This window comes from Narcine bancroftii, chromosome 2 (assembly GCF_036971445.1).
Source record: "Narcine bancroftii isolate sNarBan1 chromosome 2, sNarBan1.hap1, whole genome shotgun sequence".
NCBI classification, from domain to species: Eukaryota; Metazoa; Chordata; class Chondrichthyes; order Torpediniformes; family Narcinidae; genus Narcine; species Narcine bancroftii.
Genome location: NC_091470.1, coordinates 158040371 through 158063402, shown reverse-complemented (window position 1 = coordinate 158063402; position 23032 = coordinate 158040371). Strand labels below are relative to the sequence as shown.

Below are 23032 nucleotides of genomic sequence, written 5' to 3'. Positions count from 1 at the left end.
AGCATTCCCCTCCCTCCCGTGCTTTTCTGAACTGATGAACAACGCTATTCTACAAGTTATGCTCAAGTGGATGCTGGTGATTTTTTTCCTTGAATTTTATTTTCAGCAATGAACCCCAAGTATATATGTCCCAGCTTTTAGCATTTTCATCAACACCAAGCCTTGGTGCCAATTTAGTACAAATTGATGCCTCTATTCTTGATTCTGTCTTGTCCTTAATCAACAATCTCCGCTCTTACTCTGGTGTGCCATAACACTATGAGAGACACGTTTTTACTACCGTTAAACTCTTACAAATTATACAAGCATGGGGTTTTTTTTAAAGACTTTAATAAAAGAAACAGCTTCTTTGTACCATGATCTGATCAAGCAGGACTTTTACAAACACTTAACACAGGACAGATACAAGCTGAGGTCTGAACATCATTAACATTGACTCCATTCATGTCGGTTACAAACACTTAAATGCAAAAGACTTCAAGTAAAATTGGAATGGCATTTTTCCCAAAAAGTAGAAAAAAATGTTAGTGCACATATAAATACAAACATTACAAAGCCCTGGGATCTATAACTAATCTAACATTTTTTTACTGGTCAAGGCAGGGAAGAAAGGAGCTGTGATTGAATGATTTTTGGCCTTTCCATTGAGACATTTAAACAACTTTTATGTCTCAAAGTAAGAGATCTGAAATTTTGTTCATGTTTATACTCCAGCTGTAATTAATATGAAGGGAAAATACATAAGGAATACACTTTATGTTACCACTTCCAAATATTAAATTTAGACAGTGAAATGACACACAATGATCCTTGTAAAAACCTGGCATTTGTACCTTATGAAATAGGTAAAGAAAAAGAATCTGAAAATACTGCTTAAAATAAAATATCTTCTTATTGTGCTAATGTAAGAGGCATCCCTGTTGATGTACACACACACACACCACAAATAATCCAGAATTCATCAAATCTACAATTCCAGAGATAGTTATACAAATTGATGTTGGTAACAGAGTCAAACAAATTGATAATACAAAATATGCAAATATATCAGTGACTTTTCTACAATGGAGAATGCAAATAATCTGAGTTAATATAACTTGTTACCAGACATAATTTCAGATCATCTAAATCACCAATCCCTTGCTATTCCGACCCTTGGAAAGTGGATACAGAAAAATAGTTTGATCAGCGTACATTTCAGTGCTAAAATGGTAAACCACCATCTTTAAAACATTAACTTGAGGCCTTATGCAAGGTTTTTCACAAAAAAAACCCCATAAAATTAGAGTTGTCCAATAATGAGAAATAGAATGACCTGTATCCTCTTTAAAACAAGAGGTGGTCTCACCGGTAACATTCTCAAAAGGCTTAAGAGGGGGTCAATGCTGATCAAGCTGTACACCCAAAGTGGAGAGTTCAGAAAAGGGGTCATGGTCACAATGAGGAGCTGACCATTTAGCAGTATTTGTGTCATTACAGTTTTGGGCACCAATATGTATATAGGAAGTGCTGGAAGCTGAGATGAAGTTCAACCATGGTTCTAAGGAATGATGGCCTATTCCAATTTCTTTAGATGAATTGTTAAGTATTCTGTAGATTTTTTTAAATCTTAATTTTGCTTGCTTTAGCTTCTAATTTCATTTTGTTTATCACTTGCCCATGATGAACACTGATTGCATCAAGATCTCAGAGATGCAAGGAATGGAAATAGCACGCTGCTGCATGCCAATGGATTGATATTCACACCTGTAGTTTAATTGTCTTTACACCACATTCCTGGCCAGACCAATCCCTTCTTGCTATGCCAGATCCTTTCTTCCCACTTCTCATTTGTATGAATCTGTGGTTACAATTCATTCTCAGGACTCATCTTTTGCTTCTCTTTGTCCATTATAACCCCTTTTCCACTGCACTGTTATTTAACCATTTGAGCTGCCTCAATTTTGCAAAAAGATCCAGCAATCTCCTTCTGCTGATTTATCATCTCTTTGATCAAAAGTCAAGGACTCTTTCTAATTGTAACAGAAAATTTTCTTGGGCCAGAGTCATTGCTAGAAGCATAAAGCTTAATATTAAATTTACAAATCCTTTGAGACTCATCAGTGAAGGCATATCAGATATAGTTGGACAGTGTTGAATGTTGTCGTAGGTTACAACAAGATATAGACAAAATGCCAAGTTGGTTAAAAAAATGGCAGATGAAGTAATCCGAAGAAGTGTGAGGGGTTGCATTTTGGAAGGTCAATCTCGAAGGCAGAGTACATGTTTAATGTAGGATACTTAACAGTGTGGAAGAACCTTGGTGTCCAAATCCATGGATTTCTCAAGATTACCACAGATGTTGAAAGGATAGTTAAGAAGGCTTATGGTATGTTAGGCTTCATTCATCAGGCGATTGAGTTCAGGAGTCATGAGATAATGTTGCAGCTCTGCAAATCTCTGGTGAGACCACACTTGGAATATTGTGTTCTGTTCTGGTCAGCTCATTACAGGATGTGGAAGCTATGGAGAGGGTGCAGAAGAGATATGCTAAGATGTTGCCTGGATTCAAAATTATGTATTATGAGGCAAGGTTAGTAGAGAGGGCTTTTTTCTTTGGAGCGAGGGATGAGAGGCGATTTAGAGGTCTACAAGATTATGAGGCATAGATAAGGTGCACAGCCAGGACCTTTTTCCCAAGGCGGGAGCAGCAAAAACCAGAGGACCTGTACAAAGTGAAGGGAGGAAAGAAAAGGGAAAACATCAGAAGAACATTTTTCACACATTTGGGGTGCCTGGAATGCATTCCCAGGAATGGTAGTGGAGGCTGGAACGATAAGGGCATTTGAGAGATTCTTAGACAGGACATAGATAAAAGGAAAATAGAGGATTATGAGGTAGGGAGGGCTTAGTTTTTTTTTGGATATATATATATATATATATATATATATATAGGTCGGCGCAGCACTGTGGGCCAAAGGGCCTGCCCAGTGCTGTAATGTTCTATAGATATAATCTCTTAAATGTTCATAGAATATCCCACCTTGGTAACAAATTTCCAGTGTAGATTTTTTTTTGTAGGATTCACCCAGTTTAATCCTCCCCTTGCTTGATTCCCATAAATGTATTATTCTGAGCAATTATAATTTTGTTATACACGTTTATTGATTCCACTCCAACAATTTGTGAAATAATGCCAGATTCTTTACTTGTAACATGTTTATCTAATCCCACCTCTGATCACACTTTGTGAAAAAAAATACATCTCTGCTTAGTCTTATGGCTATTAAATAATAATTTGATTTTTAACTGATCACCTACTCCAATTTTCAACCCTATTTTCCAGAGAGTATTTGTCCTGTGATAACTTGCCCAGCACATTCATGAGCCTTTATTTTGCGATTATTTAGCCTGTGAGCTCCATATACATATTCTGAACAATTTTTTGATAACAGTCTTGTTAAGCCCTTTGGCATATTTTATTCTATTAATGGTCGTATACAAAATGTAAGTTATTATAGAAGGCACTGGAATACTTTGGCTGCAGACCACTGCCCCCTCCTTACATCATCAATAATTGTGAAAATTACATAGGCTGTTTAACTGCAGGTGCAGCCCCTTTTCCCAGTTAATTGGCCGTGAAGTATCCCAGGATAGGATGCCCTTTGAGCTCTTTCCACCGGGCCACCATAACTGGGACACTAATTGCTTTTCCACTGAACACACTCATCACTGGGGGATTGGAAGTGTTCTACCTTCAACTGGAAATGGGTGACTTTCTGCTGTCCCTTTTGCACTGGTTTTATCAGCACGTCAGCAAACGTCGAGGGTATGAGTAGGGGTAGAGGCGGTTAATCCCCAGTGTGAAATGACGTCATTTTGACTCCAGCGTTCAGTCTGTTCCTTTTCCATTGGACCCTGTCCCAGTAAATTCCCAGTTAAAAGGGGAAAAGGGGCTTTTGACAAGCAACCCAATGGTGATCTTTCTGGTCAACAGTATTTCCTTTTAAGTCATGTACTGAGTGCTTCAAGAAATAATTAACTACAACTGATCAAACTGATAGGGTCAAACACGTATTTTGTCTTTAGCAAATGCAGGTAACTGTTACAAATAGCAGGTCTAATTGTTTCATATTTCCATCTCTTGTTGATTTGTTGAATTATTGTACTTTTTTAATGCATCCTCAAGAGTCAGTGAGACAACTTTTTCAACAAATATGTAATTATCTACCAAATGGATTTTTTAAAATAGCAGCAGTTAGCTCTATTCATAGCTTTTAAATAAAAATACTAGATTAATCAATCTCTTTATGGGATCAGGTAAAATAGCAAGACAGCAAGATTTGTGCTATATTAACAAAGGAGACTACATTAATTTCAGCAGCAAAACATGTAACAAGTTTTCTGAAACTTAATTATGTTCATTTAGACCCACTGGAGGTAAAAGTTCCTACTGCTTGTTGCTCAATGCATACTAATATGGCTACATGTTCAATGTATTTAATAAAAATGACACTATAGAGCAAAGTGATTGAGTGCTGGCTGTTAGTGTTACACTGATGGAAGTACACAAACAGCCCGGCCTGAGCTAATCTGTCTGATTAGAGGAATGTCAATCCCCAATGCCTAACCGCAGCATGGTATTAAATATGACAACATATCAAGGTCACATGATTTTGTATTTGCTGTTGCAAAGAGTTATTTGTTAGACTAGATGGGTGCCGTGCTGAAAAACAAGAGCATTAGATAAATAGATTTCAAAGTCTTAAAGCTGATATTACCAGGCACTTAAAATGGAAACTTCCTGAATATGAATATCCAAAAAAAAAGACCTTGCACACTTAACTTCTGATGCACGTAGAACTGTAGTTACTTGCCATTACTTCCCTTTATTGCATTCTCGATGAATATGGCTTCCAGCCAATCTACCAGGCACAATGCGTGTATATTCTGCAATTGCTTAGGTCAGTCTGTAACTTCCAACATAGTAGCACTAAGTCTGTTATAAAGCCTGAGAAGGAAGCAAAATATTAATGTTATAAGACATCAGAACACTGAGATACAAACCAAACTTATATGGCTTGTGGGAATCATGTGGGGGGGGGGGAAAAAAAAAAGAATCGAACTGTATCTTGTCTTTCACAAGGCCAACAAATATGATGCAGTTTGTCGGCTTATAGATGCAGTATATATTATTTAAAATATCATTTCCAATAAGAAAAGATTTCCCGGTAATTACAAATCTGTACATTTGCAAGATCATACCATGATTCAATAATAATGCAAATAGTTATTTAAATGAAGAACAAAATCAAGCAGTCTCTGGTCTAGTAAAAACAATGCTGCAGAAACTCAGCAGGCCAAACAGTGTACTTTGTTAGTAAAAGATACACAACCAACATTTTGGGCTTGAGCTCTTCAAGGTATGGAAAAATGTTGGCTGAATAAAACTGGGGGGACAGGATGGATCTGTAAATAGAAAGGGAATGGGGTGGAGAGCTGGGAAAAAAAAGGTTCACCTCCATCTCTCATCTGTAGATGACAATTTTTCTTATCTCCAAGTCAATTTCATGACCTGATTTTAATTAATGCTCAAATAAGCCTCACTTGCAACATAGCTTAGACATAGGATGGAGATTCAATAAACTGATTACTCATTAAGGTCAAATCACTATTGATTCTATTCAAGACATCTCACAAGAAAACCAAAATCATTTGTATAAAGCCTTGGCTGAAAATAACGTATAAACAAAATCTATGTCTCTCTAAGCAACAACTTAAAAAAATAAAACTACTGTTTTAGCCTTCAGCACAAATATATATTCTACACAATATATACTCATTGGTATCTTCTCAAACATCCCTCAGCATTATACAATATCATAACTATTACATCCAAGTTTTACAATTTTGTTTCTTTAAAAATAGGGTAACTTGATTTGGATTTAATCAATGTGGAAGAGGAGCCTCATCTAAGTTTAATCTACCATAATCTATCTTGCCTGTGGCATATAATCAAAGAACACATGTTCATGCAATACATTAAATACTTGATGTTTTTCCATTTGATTGCACTGCCGCATTCCACCTCCTTTTTTAATGGTTTTCCTCATGGGGGTACTGAGTCGAGAAGAGCCAGGTATCCTCCAGCAAATTACTAAAAAGCTATTCATCGTATGCAAGTTACTTTGATGTGCTGCAAGGGTATTTAATTGTGAAAGACAAATTCAGTCCTCAGAGGCGTAAAGAGATCTGGGCATCCTCATGCAGGAAAATCTAAAATTAATGCCCAGGTGGAATTGTTAGTGAAGAAGGCGAATGCTATGCTAGCATTCATTTCAAGAGGAATGGTGTATAAGAGTAGAGAAGTGTTAATGAGACCCTATGGGGCACTGGTGAGACCCCATTTGGAGTACTGTGTATGGTTTTGGGCCCCCTATCCTAGAAAGGATGTAATGTCAGAGAGGGTGCAGAGATTTACTAGGATGATTCATGGAATGCAAGGGCTAGAATATGAGGAGTGTTTGGGTTTTATTTGTTGGAGTATAGAAGAATGAGGGGGGAATCTCAGAGACATTTCAAATATTGAAAGGTTTTGACAATGTTTCCCTTGATGGGTGAATCTAAGACAAGGGGTTATAGTCTTAAAATTAGAAGTTATCCAATTAAAACAGAGAAGAGGAAAAACTTCTTTAGTCAGAGGGTCGTGGATCTGTGGATCTCACTGCTGCACAAAGTAGTGGAGGCCAGATCACTGGGAGTATTTAAACAGGAAATGGATAAATATCTCATTAGCAAGGATATCAAGGGATATGGGGAAAAGTCTGGAAATTGCAACTAGGTGTGAGCATAGTTTAGTTTAGAGTCACAGAACAGACTCGATCGTCCTAGAGGCCTGCTTCTGTTCCTTTATCTTGTGAATTTACACAAACATGCATTTTCATCACAAGAACCCTGGATGATCTTTCCCACAAAGGTATTCCTTTTGCTAATCTGTCTGAAATTAGTGAATTCAAATCTGGTCAGCAATTGAATTTGGGACTTTGGTTATTTGATTGAAATGCGTGAAGTATTATGACTACCCAATCAGGTCATTACTTCATTCAGAAGCAATAATAATTCCAATATTTCTTTAAACAATGTCCTTTTAATTAAAAGTTGGTTCATTTTTACAAAACTTCTTACATTCCAAATCGTGGACTCAAACACACCTGATCAGTTCATAATGCAAACTACTGTTGCACTTGTGCAGAAATGCTTTGCAGATTTCACACAAGACCATTGTATAAGAAAAAAAAGTTTCTGACACAAATAGAAATTATTCTGACGCAGAGAACCCCAATTTAGCAGTTTACCAATTACATGCATTCATTACAACAGTAATTTAAAAATAAAAGCAAGTTTCACTAAATTTCACTGACTCATATTTCCCCAGATCGCTTTTAAACTTTCTCCTTCCACTGAAAAAGCTCAATTTCAATTTTTGAAGCCGATTGCACTTTGAATGCCACAAAAAAATGTAAGTATTAAGGTGTGTGTTGGGGGAGTAGAAAGGGGACAAAAATAAAGTGTTTGTAAGGTGGGACAAGAAAACAATAACCGATCATTTCTTTTTTCCCTAGACCATCTTGTGAGGGCAGAGAGGTGGACATTTTCTGCAGGAACTTTAGCAAGGTTTTTGAAAAGGTGGCCAAGAAAGTTGAGACCCAGGGTGAGCTAAATTGGATATAAAATTGGAGTGGCAGATGGTTGCAACAGAGGCAGTTTCTCAGATTGGAGGCCCCTGACGAGCCATTAGTGCTAGGTCCTCTTGTTTGTCACATACATTTAAAATTTTTGGATAAAAATGTTGCTGGCACAAGTCCACAAATGAAACAAAATTGCTGGTATAATGGATAGTGAAAATGGTTGTCAGAGGTTATAACAGTATACAAATAGACCAGGAAAGTATACAAAGGAATGGCAGATGGAATTTAATTTAGACAATTGTGAAATTATGCAATTTGGGAAGTTTAACCAGGACAGAATATACACAGAGAAAGGCAAGAACCTGGGAAGTGTTAAACAAAGGGATCTTAGGGCACAAGTATATGGTTCTCTGAAAGTGGTAACACACGTATGTAAGATGGTGAGGAAGGCATATAGCGTGCTTGCTTTCATTAACAGAGGCACTGAGTGTGAGAATTGGGCATGTTACGGTTATACAAAATGTTGGTTTTGTCACACAGCTGGAAATATTAAGCTAATAGGGTACAGAAAATATTCACAAAGATATTGCCTGGATTGGAGGGTTGAGCAATCAGGAAAAATTGTTTTCCCTGGAGCAAAGAAGGCCGAGAGTGGACATGTGAAGAAAAAAAATTATGAAAGGCATGAATAACATAAACAGTAGAGCTGTCTATATTTAAAGGGCATTTTATTGAATGTAGAGGGAGGGCGGCTTAAAGGGGATCGATTGGGTAAAATTTTCACCAAAGAGTAGTTGGTATCCGGAATATGCTGCTGGAGGAAGTGGTGGGTAGGAATAGTAATAACTTCTTAAGAGCCACATGGACAAGTTCTTGAATGAGCTGATCTGTAGAGGGACATGGAATTAATGCAGGCAAGTGGGATTAGTCTAGATAAGCATGATTATCAGCATGGCTGTGGTGAGTGTGAAGGGTTTTTGTGCTGTACAATTGTTTGGAAAGAAATGTCAAATTAGACAGGAGGTTGGAGACAGAAAAACAAAATTAGAAAGATGTACCCTGTACAAATATTTGAAACAATGTTGCATTAAAGCTGATCTTCACTGCTGCTCACAAATCTTCCTATCTCTGTGTATTGGCCCATGTACTGTCAATGCCTAATGTCCTTGCAGATGGTGAAGTACATCAGGCACACAGGATGATATTTTGATTTTTCAAGTTTCATTTTAGAGTACACTGTAAAACATAACCAATCAGCTTTTGGGAAAAGAAATTTTAAACTGTTGTTTGCACCTTGAAACATAGTTATAAAGAAATCTTATAACAAATTAACTACATGAAAATTTGCTCCTACCCCAATTAACCCTGCTGAAATCTCAGATTATGCCTTTACAAATATTTTTCATTTCATGTGTACACCACCTGATGGATGGAAACGTGACAGATATGCACCCCACCAGTCAAAACTTCCTGCTCTTTTCAAACTAGGGGGAACAAAGTACAATAAAGATTTAGGACGCAAGCCTCAGAACCTGAGCAGCTAACAGAAACAAAGTAAACTCTTCTGTTAAAAGTTAAAGTTTAAAAAAACAATCGCTTCAATAGGCAACCATGTTTCTTAAGCTCAAAGATTCATTCATTTACCATCAACTTTTTTTGGAGCTTTCTCATTTCTAGAACTGTATAAACTCAACAGAAATAGGCACGTGGTAGCTTATACAGTAAAACCTCTGGTATCCAGTATCTATGGGGATTGGTAGATGCCGAATTGCATGTTGAGTGATGGCAAACTAACAAGGCGTGCCAATTTTAAACGTTTTTTTTTTAACCTATTTATTTTCCTCAATTATTTTTGATGGTTGCTTGAGGCTGCCACTTGCTTGAATTCTGGATAAAAGCAGTTTTACTGTATTTTTTAAAAAAATCCAATTTAGATTTTGGCTTTAAGATTGAGCATTCTAAATGTATTAAAAATTAATCAGGTCTCAAGTATAATTCAGATTAACCCTTCAATGAATCACCAAGAAAGAAGCTACAAAGCATATAGAGATTATAAAAGTTCACGTAAATTACTTTCACTTATGACTGAATTTCAAGAATAGATTACCAAATACTGTCTTTGGGAAAATCTGAGAATGTTATAAAATGTATTTAAATACCCATATTTCCTTTCCTAAATCTGTTTAAATTCTCCACGTCATATTTACGTTAACAGAATGGTCTCCCAATATCTGTTGGCTTTAGAGATTCCAAAAGGGAGAGACAAGTCCACAAAAAATAATTGAACCTGTTAAGGCTATAAAATCCTGACTTGAGTGATGGAGGCTAAATTCATGGAGTAAAAGAGGTATTGCTAAGACAGAATATTGTAATGGGCACTAACCTGTGAACTTGATGTCCAAAAATGAATTTATCCACTATTTCATCAAAAATCATTTTGGGTACAAAAGTAAAAGGAAAATGTAGAAGTGGCAAAAGTGATATTAAATTCATGAAATCAAATATACCATGAAGTTAAATTTAAATTGTTGAGAAAAAGATCAACTCTTACAACACATTGGTTTTCCCCTTTACTTATTATAGATGCCATGTGACCTGCTGAGTTTCTTCAGCATGTCTGTGTATTACACTACAATCACAGTATCTGCAGTTATTGTTTGCAATGGGGTAAACGGACAGAGGAAACAATACAGCCCTTAACTGCTCTCTATACAACACGGGACAGAATATTTAGGTGCAGATTATTAGTCATATTCTGGTTTTGAGTGGTATTTGGTATTTCAAATTTTTGGTGCAAATTTACATTGATGTTTTGTTTCACAAGAGCAGAATTTGTGAAATCATCAAGTGAGAGTCAAAATTTGGACAATCCCCAAGTGATTATCATTCTGAAATCAGGTCAGAAAGGCCAGGATATGAGAAAAGGAAATGCTATGTACAGTATTGGTAACCAAAATTCCAACAGACATGCTAACAGTTGGGCATCTGAAACTCAGCAATATAGCATTATAGAATCTTCATATAACATGACAACTGTAGTGTGAATGGATCCAGAATGGCACAGTCCTCTTTTTCCTCAAAGGCACAGTTTGGCAGAACATAGAAGTAGACAGATACATTCAGATTCATAAGTGGCTAAAACTGTACCACTTACAAACTAGTGGGATTTCCAATGTTTTTGTGGGTCACTGGCAATTAAACCTTTTTGACCAGTGAGAAAAATTCCAACCCCCCCCACCTTCAAAGATCTACCCCATCAATGAGAGAAATCAGATGTTAACTATCAACAAGGCCACTGTGTATTATGAACCTATCATTTTATCACATTTCCAACAGATAGTTCACTGGTTCAAATGTCTGGAAGCAGGTATATAATCTTGGAACTGCAACAACCATATAGAAGCAGTAGGTATACAAATGGCACAGTAACTGCTTAAAAAAAAATTGGGAATTCATGCTTTTTGTAATCAATGCAAGGATATCACATTAGATCTGAACAACTAAGTTTTGGGGATTAAAATATTGCATAGAATTTACCATCATAATATTTTCTGAATCAATCTCATCAGGAAAACACATGGTGCAGGTATAGTTTTTTTTGTTGCAGGTTTTACCTCTGAAAAAAATACCAAAATATCTGCACCAAAGACCTCATAGTTGGGCATGTATTTGATGAATTGAAGGATGTAAAGTATTCACCATAAACATATACCAATCCTGCCAATAATCTGGTCAAAAACTTGGAAAAGAAAGTTTTTGCAGCTACATTACTTGATTTGAATATGAGCAGCATTGTAGTTCATGCCTATATTTCCTAAAATCTGTAGAAAATAAATCAAAGCAGCAAGTTTAGCAAAGGGATTATATCTGTGTAATGTAAAAGCCCCATTATTGCCTTCAACACATTTGTCACCTTGAGCAGCAGTGCCTCATCTTATCCACTTACTGCAGCTAAATTTTTCCAACAAATTGCAGCATTCTGAGTTGTAACAAGTTTGTTTCTCCAGAGTGACAGCCCCATTTCCAAAAAGTTTGCACAAGCTTCTCTGGGTTAAGGGCTAAGTGTCAACATTTTACAACTATAGAGCTGAATTTTGTAAGGATTTGGCATCTATAGAAAAACCAAAACAGCACAAAAATAATTTGGGTCTCTCGAGTACCACCCATGAGACAAAAAGATGTGCATTTTAATGACACACTGGTTGCAGCAAATTCCAAATTATGCACCTACACACAGCTCAAGAGCAGTGCGAACTGCTGCATCTATTTGCTGTCTTGGATATCCTCCTCTATTGTGTAATGCACATGTTTGAAATATGTAGATTGACTCAATAAATGCATGGCTCAATAAATGCATATAGTAATTAAAACCTCTCATGTTCATCAAAATTCAATACAACCTTGGAGTTCTAATTTGAAAACTACAATCTTTGACTACTAAGTCTCCAGAAACTGGAGCAAATTCTTTATCCAATGGCCTGCATTTAATGCAATCCTGTCTTAAAAGATGGAATTCCTACTTTTTACTGCATATGACTATCTTTGCACAAGTTCCTGACCTTTTTAAATCAGCAGTTTGTTTCATTTAAACAAATAATAGTGAATGAAACAATAGTTGCTTGAATGAAACAATTGTTGCTAACAAAGTATCATTTTAAAGACTCAGTACATTACACTGAGGGGATTGTACACACATGCCTCATTCCATTTTTAGCTCCAAATAAAGCCATCATCTCTTAGGTTCGTGAGGTTGAATATCTCAAATGGAATGTTAGTATCACTCTTTCCACTCAAAAACCAGAGAAAGAAAACAGTGACCAAATACGTTTAGGAGGCAAAGTTATCTGAGTACTCAAAGTAACTGCCAGGACACTACAAAAGCAATAGGAGGAGTAGTTTTAGTTAATTGTCTTGGCTTTCCCTTTCGCAGCTCACAATGGCTGTTACTCAAGAAACAACCTGACATGAACTTCTGTGCAGGGAAATTATGTGTGCATACAATGAAGCAATCTTTAAAGCAATGTCTCAGGAACTGTGGCTTACAATAAAATATCAGCAAATTTACGACTGGTGTCTGGACAGCATGAAAAATCAAGCAGGAAAATAATAAAGTAACAGGAAAAGTCCTCATTGCAAATTTTAGCTCAATACCACTTCCTTGTCACTTCTTTATCCACTCAGCCTTCACATGGCAATTACCTGGAGATAATTATAAATTAGATGATGGAATAGGTGAATAAAAGGCAAATTCAATTCCAATGTGATTTCACTAACATGTTTCACATTTATGGTGCAAACAAATGACCCTATAGAACTGGTGAATAAAGGCCATCATATGATGCCAATTAAAGTCATAATTTAAAACCTGAAAGAGGTGAAAAGCAAACCACATTTTTACAAAAAACCTGCAACCAGTTCATTACCAGGACAAAAGAAGTTAACTGAAATCATGCGACAATATGAGACAACTAAACCAAGTAGTTATTTGACATTTAAATGTCTTCTCTTCTGGCAGAACTGAAAAGGAGCAGTTTTCCGTGATTATACAATAGAAGACTTTAATAAATCATAAACTTTCTCTACAATCTAGCTGATTTTACCACCAGACTCAGTCAGTAACAAAGCAACCTTTTATTGAGATTCAAGATATCCTAATGAGTGGCAAAAGACTCAGTTGTAGACTTGCATCTCCCAAGCATTTCTACATTGGGACAAGTCCAGAAACATCAACATTGCTTGGTTATCTGTCTCTCACCAATCATGGGACATTTGCACAAATTCCCTTGTCTACAATGAGGCTTTAGTGCTTTCTCTCCAATGTGGAAAGTACAAGGAATTTTGGTATTCCATTGGACAAGTACACCCAGGCTTAATGCTGCCTTCTACAGTGGACCAAGTACATTAAATCAAGTCCATACTTAAAACTTCATGTCTGATACATTACCTACACAGTCTCTCCTTAAAAAAATAAATTAAATGACAAACTGCAATAAAAGAAAATTCATATGCTTTGCAGCACTTTTCACTGACCTCTATGCATGTGTCATCTCAACTGGCTTTGGAGTCAGTATGTGCAATTCTTGGAATAGTTGGTTTATGTCAATTAGCTGATTTGATAAAGAACTGTCACAGACCAAAGAATGCAACAAAATTATGGAATTACCAAATGTCCACCTTAATGAACTGGGCATTTTCTCCTGTAATAAGCTGCAACTTCAAACCAGGTACTACAGTCTCCTGCAGACAGCTTGCTGAGCCTTGTTTACAGCAAGATCTCACCTAGCCAAAGCAAGTTTGCTAACTTGTAACATACCACATGAGTTATAGCAATGGGCGGACATATTCATGCGTCACTTCTTTATCCAATCAGTACTGAAAGCAGAAGCTTTCAAGAACACACCGAGAATCAAATTAAGATGTCTGAATATAACAAACTCAGTGGAATGGAGTAAAATTTGTGTTTTAACTATCAAACTTTAAAACATTTCCAAAGTAGTTTTACAGATAAATCTTTCTTTTTTTGAATTCACAGCTTATGGGTGTGCATCAGGTAATGTGAAATACCTGCAGGCGGTGCATTATCTCTTAGCTCGCACAAAATACAAAGCATTGGTTTTTGGATAGTACTTCACATTCTGTTTCTTGTCCATTAGTCCTCCAAAAATGATCAGTTCTCCCCTGCCTTGCACTACTGTGTGGAGGCTGGTTTCTGGTGGGCCTACAACTGAGCCACTGTTGAAAATTTTCCAACTAACTTTTCCTTTTGTTTTTGCATCCTTTATATCCAATACATACATTTGCATTGGCTTGCAATTCATGCTCTGATACAAGGGCTTCCCTACATTAAGAGACTGAGGTGGGTGGTGGCCTAATCGGCGTGCAATTGGTGGCAGAGCATGTCCATCTGCCTGGGCAGGCACAGGGCGTAATGGTACATCAGTACTGTTCGAACTTGGACCAAGATTTCCTGGCAACACAGATGTAGGACCTGAACTTGAGCTCGCTGGCACAATGGATGTTGAACTTTGCGGCAAGAAATCTTTCACTGCCTCCAGTCCTCTTCGGAGCGCTCCTGGTGAGACTGGGCCTGGAGAAGCACTCGCAATGTGAGGTGGCGTGTGAATTCCATTTGTTTGCTCTGGAGTATTCCCAACACTTATGTCAGTTCCAGGGCTTGTTCCATTTCCCTCTACTCCTTGGCTCGAAGAGGGTTTTGAATCCCAATTTACTAAGTCCTGGGACCTATACAAATCTAATCCTGACTCAGCCTTCTGCTCCACTGGTGTGCTTTGCCTCATGACTTGCGGAATTCCTCCAATAGAAGATCGAAGATCATATCCCTCCAACGCAGATGATGGGATAGGAGACCCTGGCTGCACTGGACTGTCCAAAGAGCCAGATAAGGAAACTGGGGATAATGTCCCACCATTTAAAACTGGTGACCGTTCTCCTTTCGCTGGAGATAAACTGCCTTCCCGTGAACTAGACGCACTTGGCCTGTGTGTCCTTGGCCTCAATGTGCCCCAGCGTCCATTCACACATGGAACTTCATCAGTACTCCGTACTGGCGACTGTGAGCGATGTTCTCTCATTTCTGCACCAAGCGCTGGAGGTGTGGCGCTGATAGGAGATGGCCGAGAATGCAAGCTGGGACTTAGAGGGGCCCTGCCACTGGGGGCCTGACTGAACACAACCACACACTGTCCAACCTAGAAATTAAACGAGAAAGATTTGCTAATATTGTTTATATTTAATCAGAATTTAAATAACATGCAAAACAAATGCCAGTTAATCATTTTTTTTTAAACTCATAAAGATAATTCATTGTCCATCATCCCAAAAGGAATAATCAAAACATGGCATGCAGAGTTACATAAATGTATACCACTTGAAAAGATTACGTATAATTTATGAAATAGAGATCAGGTATTTTGAAGATTTGGCACCCATATTTACATGATGTAGGTATGAATGTTTAATAAGCTCTCTGTAGAGTCCCTCTCTTGGTAACCCCAGGCACCACTATATTATTAAAAACTTTGTTACACAATTTATTCTCTTGACATTCTCCAATCCTTTTGTGTTTCTTTGTCTCTTTTTTCCTTTTTAGGTTTTTGGGGAGGAAAGTGTGGGAGGGAGGGATGGGGGATTTTTTTTATACTATGTATAACTTTTGAAAATACATTATTGAATAAAATGTATTTACTGTTGTGGTTTAAAAATTGTTAAATAAAATATTTTTAAAAAAAGGAATAAACAAAACAGCAATTGAAAACATTAATGTACAAAAAAAAAGAATGAGATGTCCACAAGTTTCTGGCTGCTGACAACCATGTCCTTTCGAGGCCAAAATCAAACTGTCATAAATTTGTTATTGAGAAAACCTGTTAACACTGAGATCTTTAGTCCCTCAACAGCTTGTAAGTTGCACAATGGTTCTGCTGATAACACAGCCATTTGCAAAGAATCCTAGTCCAAATGCTCACGCTGGACCTGATAGTGAAGGACCACAAAAAACTTGCTGTATTCAAAACAGGCCATTGGCAACAAGGCATGAGAGGGGTACAAACAAAACAAAAGGAACACGAACAATAAATGGACAAGAAATATTTAACTAGAAATCAACAGGACCCATGGGATCAGCAATCAATTTGAGATTCGAGAGAGAAAAAGTTACAGGCAGGAGAGGAGAGGGAAAGGGAGGGTAGAGGGACGGTCAGAGAAGATGGAAAGGGCATGAAAAGAAATGGTACAAAGGGGGAAGAAGAGAGAGGATGATGGGGAGTGAGATTTAAATTGGAGTAAGATGGAGGTTAGAAGGCGGCAAGATGGAATGGAGCACAGCAAGAGGGAGAGGGATTCAGGCAAACGTGGATCACAAGAGAAACGAGGATGAGTTGTCAAGGGAAGAATTTGGGTTATTCAATTACAATTATCATTGCTGAAGTCTTTTCATATGGATTGTTGCATACAAAACCAAATATTCTGGCTAACTTGATCTTTAATATAGACATACACTCAACTCTACAAATTTATCAACCTAAAATGAACAGCCAGTTCAGCGCAGATCCTAACCAGAATATTTTCCATCTGTTCTGCCTTTTCGTGAACCATTCAGTCTCGACGCTTAACAAAATAAACTATTGTGAAGGCTTACCCTACATGCTGGATGACACCACAATTCTGGTGCTCCATGTTCCTCATTTTCCACTTTTAGCTGTTGCCACGTCCAAGGAGTCATGTGCATGTGTAGTAGCCATGCATCTTTAAACAACTAAGTTGGAACAGCAATCAACAGTTAGCATGTAAAAAAAGACGCTGATTAAATCATTTTATAACAGACACATTCAAACACAGATTAACATTCCCTATACAACTTCCTTAAGCCAAAACTTTATAAACAAAAGATTGACAGCTAAATTCAACACCAAGCAGAGAATTATACTCAAAGTACTGAAAAGTCACATTTTAAATGAGCTGCAGTTCTACCATCTTAGAGATATGTTATGCATTCTTCTTGTACATGATGAGGGAAGAATGTTTAAAACATTCTTCCGATTCATCTCTAATGTTGTGATGCATTCAAGACCTGTAAAGGAAAATTGTCTTCAAATGTAGTCAGATAGCTACTTAATATATTACACCAGGTAAGAGACCAGAGGCACGATTTGACAACATGCAGGAGTAAAAATCAGTACAAAGTTAGAATGTTGACAAAAAGAGAGCTTTTCAAATTTGTCCCCTTGGTACCTACGTGGCATGGGTCATTTACTGCATCTAGTACTCCCGATGCAACCTCCTCTACATTGGGGAGACTGGACACAGAATTCGAGACCGCTTTGTTGTGCGCCTTCGCTGCGTCTGCTGCAGCAACACAGACTTCCCAGTGGCCAACCACTTCAATTTCATGACCGCAAGAAGGGATTTAGGAGTGATGGTAAATAGTACCCTCAAGGCTGATACTCAGGTAGATGGTGTGGTGAAGAAGGCATTTGGAATGTTGGCCTTCATAAATGTGGATAGGCTTTTTCAGTTAAGAGTGGAGGAGATGGTTTAAGTTTGAAGGGGAAAAATTATAAGGGGAACATGAGGGGATATTTCTATACGCAAAGGGTGGTAGGGATGTGGAATGAGCTTCCGGCAGACGTGGTTGAGGCGGGATCATTGGTTACATTTAAGGATAGACTGGATAGTTACATGGAGAGGAGAGGACTGGACGGGTATGGACCGGGTGCTGGTCAGTGGGACTAGGAGGGTGGGGATTTGTTACGGCATGGACTAGTAGGGCCGAACTGGCCTGTTCTGTGCTATGTTATATGGTTATATAAGTGCTACATCTGCACTTGTATCTCCTCCCTCACCACTATACAGTCTTTCCAGTTGAAGCAACACTTCACCCATTACGTGGCATGGGTCATTTACTGCATCTAGTACTCCCGATGCAACCTCCTCTACATTGGGGAGACTGGACACAGAATTCGAGACCGCTTTGTTGTGCGCCTTCGCTGCGTCTGCTGCAGCAACACAGACTTCCCAGTGGCCAACCACTTCAATTTCATACCCCAATCTGTCCATAGTATCATATACAGCCCTGTGAGGCCTCCCACAAATTGGACAAACACCTTGCATTGGATCTTGGCAGTCTCCAACTAGATGGCATCAATATCATTGGTTCATTTAACTCCCTCCACCAGTCTCTCTCCTTCCCTCATCCCCCTTCCTCCCTCCCCTCCCCCTTCCCTTCCTTCTCCTATCAGCCATCATTCTTAGCCCTTTACCCTCTCCCCCAATCACTTTTTTTTAAATTTAAACATACACTATGGTAACAGACCCACCCAATTAACCTACACAACCCCCCCCCCCCCCCCCCCACAATTGTACGTTTTGAACTATGGGAAGAAACTAGAGCCCCTGGGGAAAACCCATGGCGCACAAAATCAGTGAACCGGTGCGGACTCGAAAGGCCAACATGGCCTGCTCCATAATCATAATCATATGGTTATATGATTATAACACTGAGAGAACATATCAACCCCTTACAGACAGCACAGGTAACCCCGGTCCCAATTGCTGGTGCTATAAACTCATTTGCGCTAACTGCTATGCCAACTGTACAGCCTTTATCTTCTTTCTCTTTTATCCCACCTGCATCCTCATATCTGTTAGTCTAAGTTCCTCCCCCTTCTACTCCCACTCCAATCTTTTTATTAGGCATCTGTCTTGAAGAAGGGCTCAGGCCTGAAAATGTCAACTGCCTTTTACTTTCTATGGATGCTGCATAATCTGCTGAGTTTCTGCAGCACTTTTGTGTACTGCAGTAACAATCTTTTTACCCTTTGCAGCTTTATTTTTCTCAAAAAACGCTTAACCTCTTTACTTCATGCATTTGTAAAAACACAATGCTATAGAAACTCAGCAGGTGTCCTTTATATAGCAAAGATAAAGATCACCAACAGTTCGAGCTTGAGCCCTTCATTAAGGTATTATGAAGAGTTCAAGCCCCAAACGTTGGTTATGTACCTTTGCTATTCAGCCATTCCCTGACATATGCCCGAGTTCTGTTCTGTCCGACCAGTCAGATCTCGAAATGGATGCAAGTCAGACATGTGTTAGCATGGCATGTATAAGTTGTATACAGCATTCTTTTGTCCTATTCAATATACAATTGCTTGGGGCAGGGGGTTATTTCTGGGGGAAGGGGCGAAATCACACACTTGAAGAACATGAAATACTTCATAGCCATTGTTTGCTTCTTCCCCCCACCCCCCGAGTAGATTTGATGATAGCAATTTATCGATCAACCTGAATTTGTCGATCAACCTTGGCGAATCTTTCAACATTCTGGTCCAGGCTTTCCAAATTGGCATGGGCTTTATTCACTTGTGAAAACACATTTGCCAATCCTTTTACAGTGATTAATGTCAAGACTTCTTTTTCTAGATTTACCTTGAACTGAGTTTTCTCTGGCAACCATGGATTCTCTGCATTATCAGTGTACTCACTTCATTAACCAATTCATAAAAAACCCAAGGATTCTATACTGAAAAGCACTTTTTTTTCTCCCAAATTATATATGTCAAACTTTGTAGTGATCTTTCATTAGTTGTAACTAGGTTGTAATGACGTGGAAAATACATGAATGCATATTAAAATTATGAAAGGAATAGTCTTGACATAAACAGACTCCCCTGAGGGCAGGGACGGTTGGAACAAGAGGGAATGAGTTAAAGGTAAGAGGGCAAAACTTTAGGAGAAATATTAGAGGATGCTTCTTCACTCAGAGAGTGGTGGCAGAATGGAATGTTCTTCCGAATGAGATAATTGCGGCAGGGTCCCTTCTGTCATTTAAGAAAAGGTTGGATGTGTACATGGAGGTGAGGGGGTTGGAGGGATATTGGTGGAGAGCGAGAGGATTGAGCTAGTGGAGTTGTTCAAGTGAACCAGTGCGGACTCGAAAGGTCGACATGGCCTGTTTCCGCTCTGTAAATGGTTATATGATTGCAAAAGCAATGGGCATGGAGAAAATACACCAGTAATACTCACTGCATTGGGTCCTCCACAGCCTCCCAGGATCAGGATCGTTTCATAATCAATAATAATCTAAAATAAAAAGTAAATTTTTTGATTAATGTCCAAGACAACATTTCTTTAAAAAGCTGCTTTTAAAATACAAGACACGCTCTTTATGCCAACATGACCTACTTGAGAATGTACTGGTTTTACACATCTTAGCAAACGAGGACTTGTAAATGGTTCTCTACGTATTAAAATTAATTTAAGGAACCAAATCAAACAGCAATCTATTCCACATGTTAAAATTCTCTCAAATCGAGCATTTTGCATTCTGACAACTCCTGTGGACTGACTGGCATGTTTTGAATATGTTGTGCAGATCTAGACAACTAATTCTAACAAAGATCTGAAATTAACAAAGATGTGTACTAATCCCGCAGCTAATTAATTTACTAATTCAACTTTTGCAATCTCAGTGACAGCCTTTCCATCCTACAGAAACTGAGTTATAGATAGTTCTTAGAATAGGTACAAATTTTGTGGTCCAACACCAGTCAGAACCCAAGGCCACTGGACTAGAGAGTTTCAACCTGTATAATAAAATTAGTGAGAACTTAAAATATTTTGTGCATTTCATACTCAAAATGGGTGAAATACTTCATAGCCATTTTTTTGAAGCATAATCTTAGAACCATGCTATACACATTTGGAAATTCTCAGTTTGAAATCAATTCCTAAAAACAGTATTTTTGGCAAAGCAGTACTAAGATTGCACTGAAGGTACAAATTAGCCTTTTGTTCAATTCTCAATGATGATATAGGAATCCATGTTCTTTTAGCTCTAAGACATGAACACCTTCAAGCATGACAACTTCCATGTATGGTTCCCAAATTTGTTCGAATACTGTGACTTTATTTTTTTAATTATATGTTATTTTTTTCCAATGGTACATTTCTATGTACCATTGCTGTACTCTCAGGCTCTCTTCCGATTTCCAGGTTGACATTATACATTTTTTTGCTACAGCTAAGGCTATCATAATTGTGCTTCATCCAATTTGAGGCCTAATTCTTTACTTCTTACATTACTTAGAAGAAAATTCTCTGGATTTTTTGGTATGTTGCTTTTTGTGATTTAATGGAACACAACAGAGGGGGCCTACCGCGGACCTCCACCCCCTAAAAGAAGACGAAATGAACTGACCCAGTGTGTAAAAGTAGATGACACAATTTTCTTGTTTATTTTCATTGTGTGATGACACTGTTTAATGGGTTTATTGTATTGTATATGTTGAACGTTTAGTGGGTAGGAAGGGGGGGTGGGAAGGAGGGAGGGGGGGAAAGGGGAGAAAATGACACTGTGTATATTCAAGAGGGAAATGTTTGTGTGTACTTTGGTTAATATGGTTCATAGTGTGAAAAATAAAAAAAAATTTAAAAAAGCATGACAACTTCAAGTGTTTAATCACTAATATGGGAATGAGGAGTTATAGGCAGAACCAAAACCAGCAAACCTATTGACTGATTACATCTCAACTTTATCAATATTTTTGTGGCATAGATGAAAGAATAAATTCTAAGAAGCAAAAGAATAAAACATGAAAATGAAGTGACAAACAAATAAATATTAAATAAGAGCAATTATATACACACACACACACACACACACACACGGGTCAAAGTTTTTTTTTTAAATTAAGTATTTCAAAGAAAAAGTAAAATAGAAGTAAAACACAAAAGTCTGCGGACAACATGGCTGAAGTTAAAACACAATGCTGGAGAAACTCAGCAAAGATCAAGATGCATGACCAATATTTCCGGCTTCAGCCTTTCATTAAGGTATGAGCAAAATGTAGGCAGGCTCAAGCCTGAAACATTGGTTATGTATCTTTACCTTTGCTCTACAAGTTTACGGTTTGATTTGCTCAGTTTTCTCAGCATTGTTTTTGCTTAAAATATTAAATAGAATGAACTAAAAGCACAAGGTGGGTCAGATCACTTTAGAGACTATTAACATCATGTACATGTTTAAAGTTTAAAACCTGCTGCACAACAGATAATTTAAATACAAAAGAAAACAGATGACTATCTTAGTAATCTCAGGAAATTCACATTCTGGACATTTTAAAGGAAAACCATAAATATTTCAAGCCTTAGGTTGAATTTGTATAGTTCCAGTAAATATTCAACTTCATCCATTTGATATTCCAGAAACCCACCTGTCCCTGATAAATCTGTACCAAAACTCAAACAATGGCATAAAAAACCATCCCCTTTTCTCTCACCTGGGACTGCCCACCCCTTGGATGAGGTGCATTACCCGAAGTTGCTGGTTTAGACCAGACCCATTGTTCCATATCCAAAATCCAGACCTCGTTACTCCTGAAGTTAAAGTGGAACAGATCAAGAAAGAATAAGCAACAAGCTATCAATATACTAGTGATTTGTCACTTAACAACTTCTCAATCTCAGTAATGTCACCGATTTAAATTAGATGCTTCACTCAAAGTAGCTCAACAAACTCCTGGGAATCCCTTCAAGAGTAAATTTATTCATTCTTTTTAAAAACAGGAGCTAAACCTCAATACACAGTTGAAAGAACAAAAAACATAGGACAGACAATCTGAACAGTGGGTGTAACTGGAATAAAGGATCTCACACAATTTCCATCTAATTTACCAACATATTCTTTAAGATTTGTGTACATACATCTGTCGAGAGCCTAATGACCCTCCGAATACAATCATTTTATCTCCTATGACAGAAGATGAATGGCCAGCCATTGGAGGGGGTCCGTGAGTTGTAACAATACAGTTCCACCTTGAGAGAGGGAGAAGAAAAGATTGACGCTA

General features: G+C 37.8%; 1 protein-coding gene across 4 annotated transcripts in view; it reads right to left on the bottom strand.

The window, feature by feature from the left end:
• Positions 1–300: 300 nt before the first annotated feature.
• fbxo42 (F-box protein 42) overlaps positions 301–23032 on the bottom strand; it is a 42842-nt gene continuing 20110 nt past the window's right edge. The window contains exons 6-11 of one of the 4 annotated variants that reach the window (XR_011351806.1): positions 22890–23000; positions 22466–22562; positions 20211–20267; positions 16825–16941; positions 9022–15376; positions 301–4990 (exon numbers count right to left, since the gene is read on the bottom strand). Coding sequence is in view for 3 of the 4 variants with exons in the window: in XM_069918867.1 (XP_069774968.1) it covers positions 14246–15376; positions 16825–16941; positions 20211–20267; positions 22466–22562; positions 22890–23000 (1513 nt within the window). In the remaining variant the exon portion in view is untranslated. Of the gene's footprint in view, positions 4991–5779; positions 15377–16824; positions 16942–20210; positions 20268–22465; positions 22563–22889; positions 23001–23032 lie in introns of those variants that run through there. The other 3 variants (XM_069918867.1, XM_069918866.1, XM_069918865.1) reach the window with 3 other exon arrangements.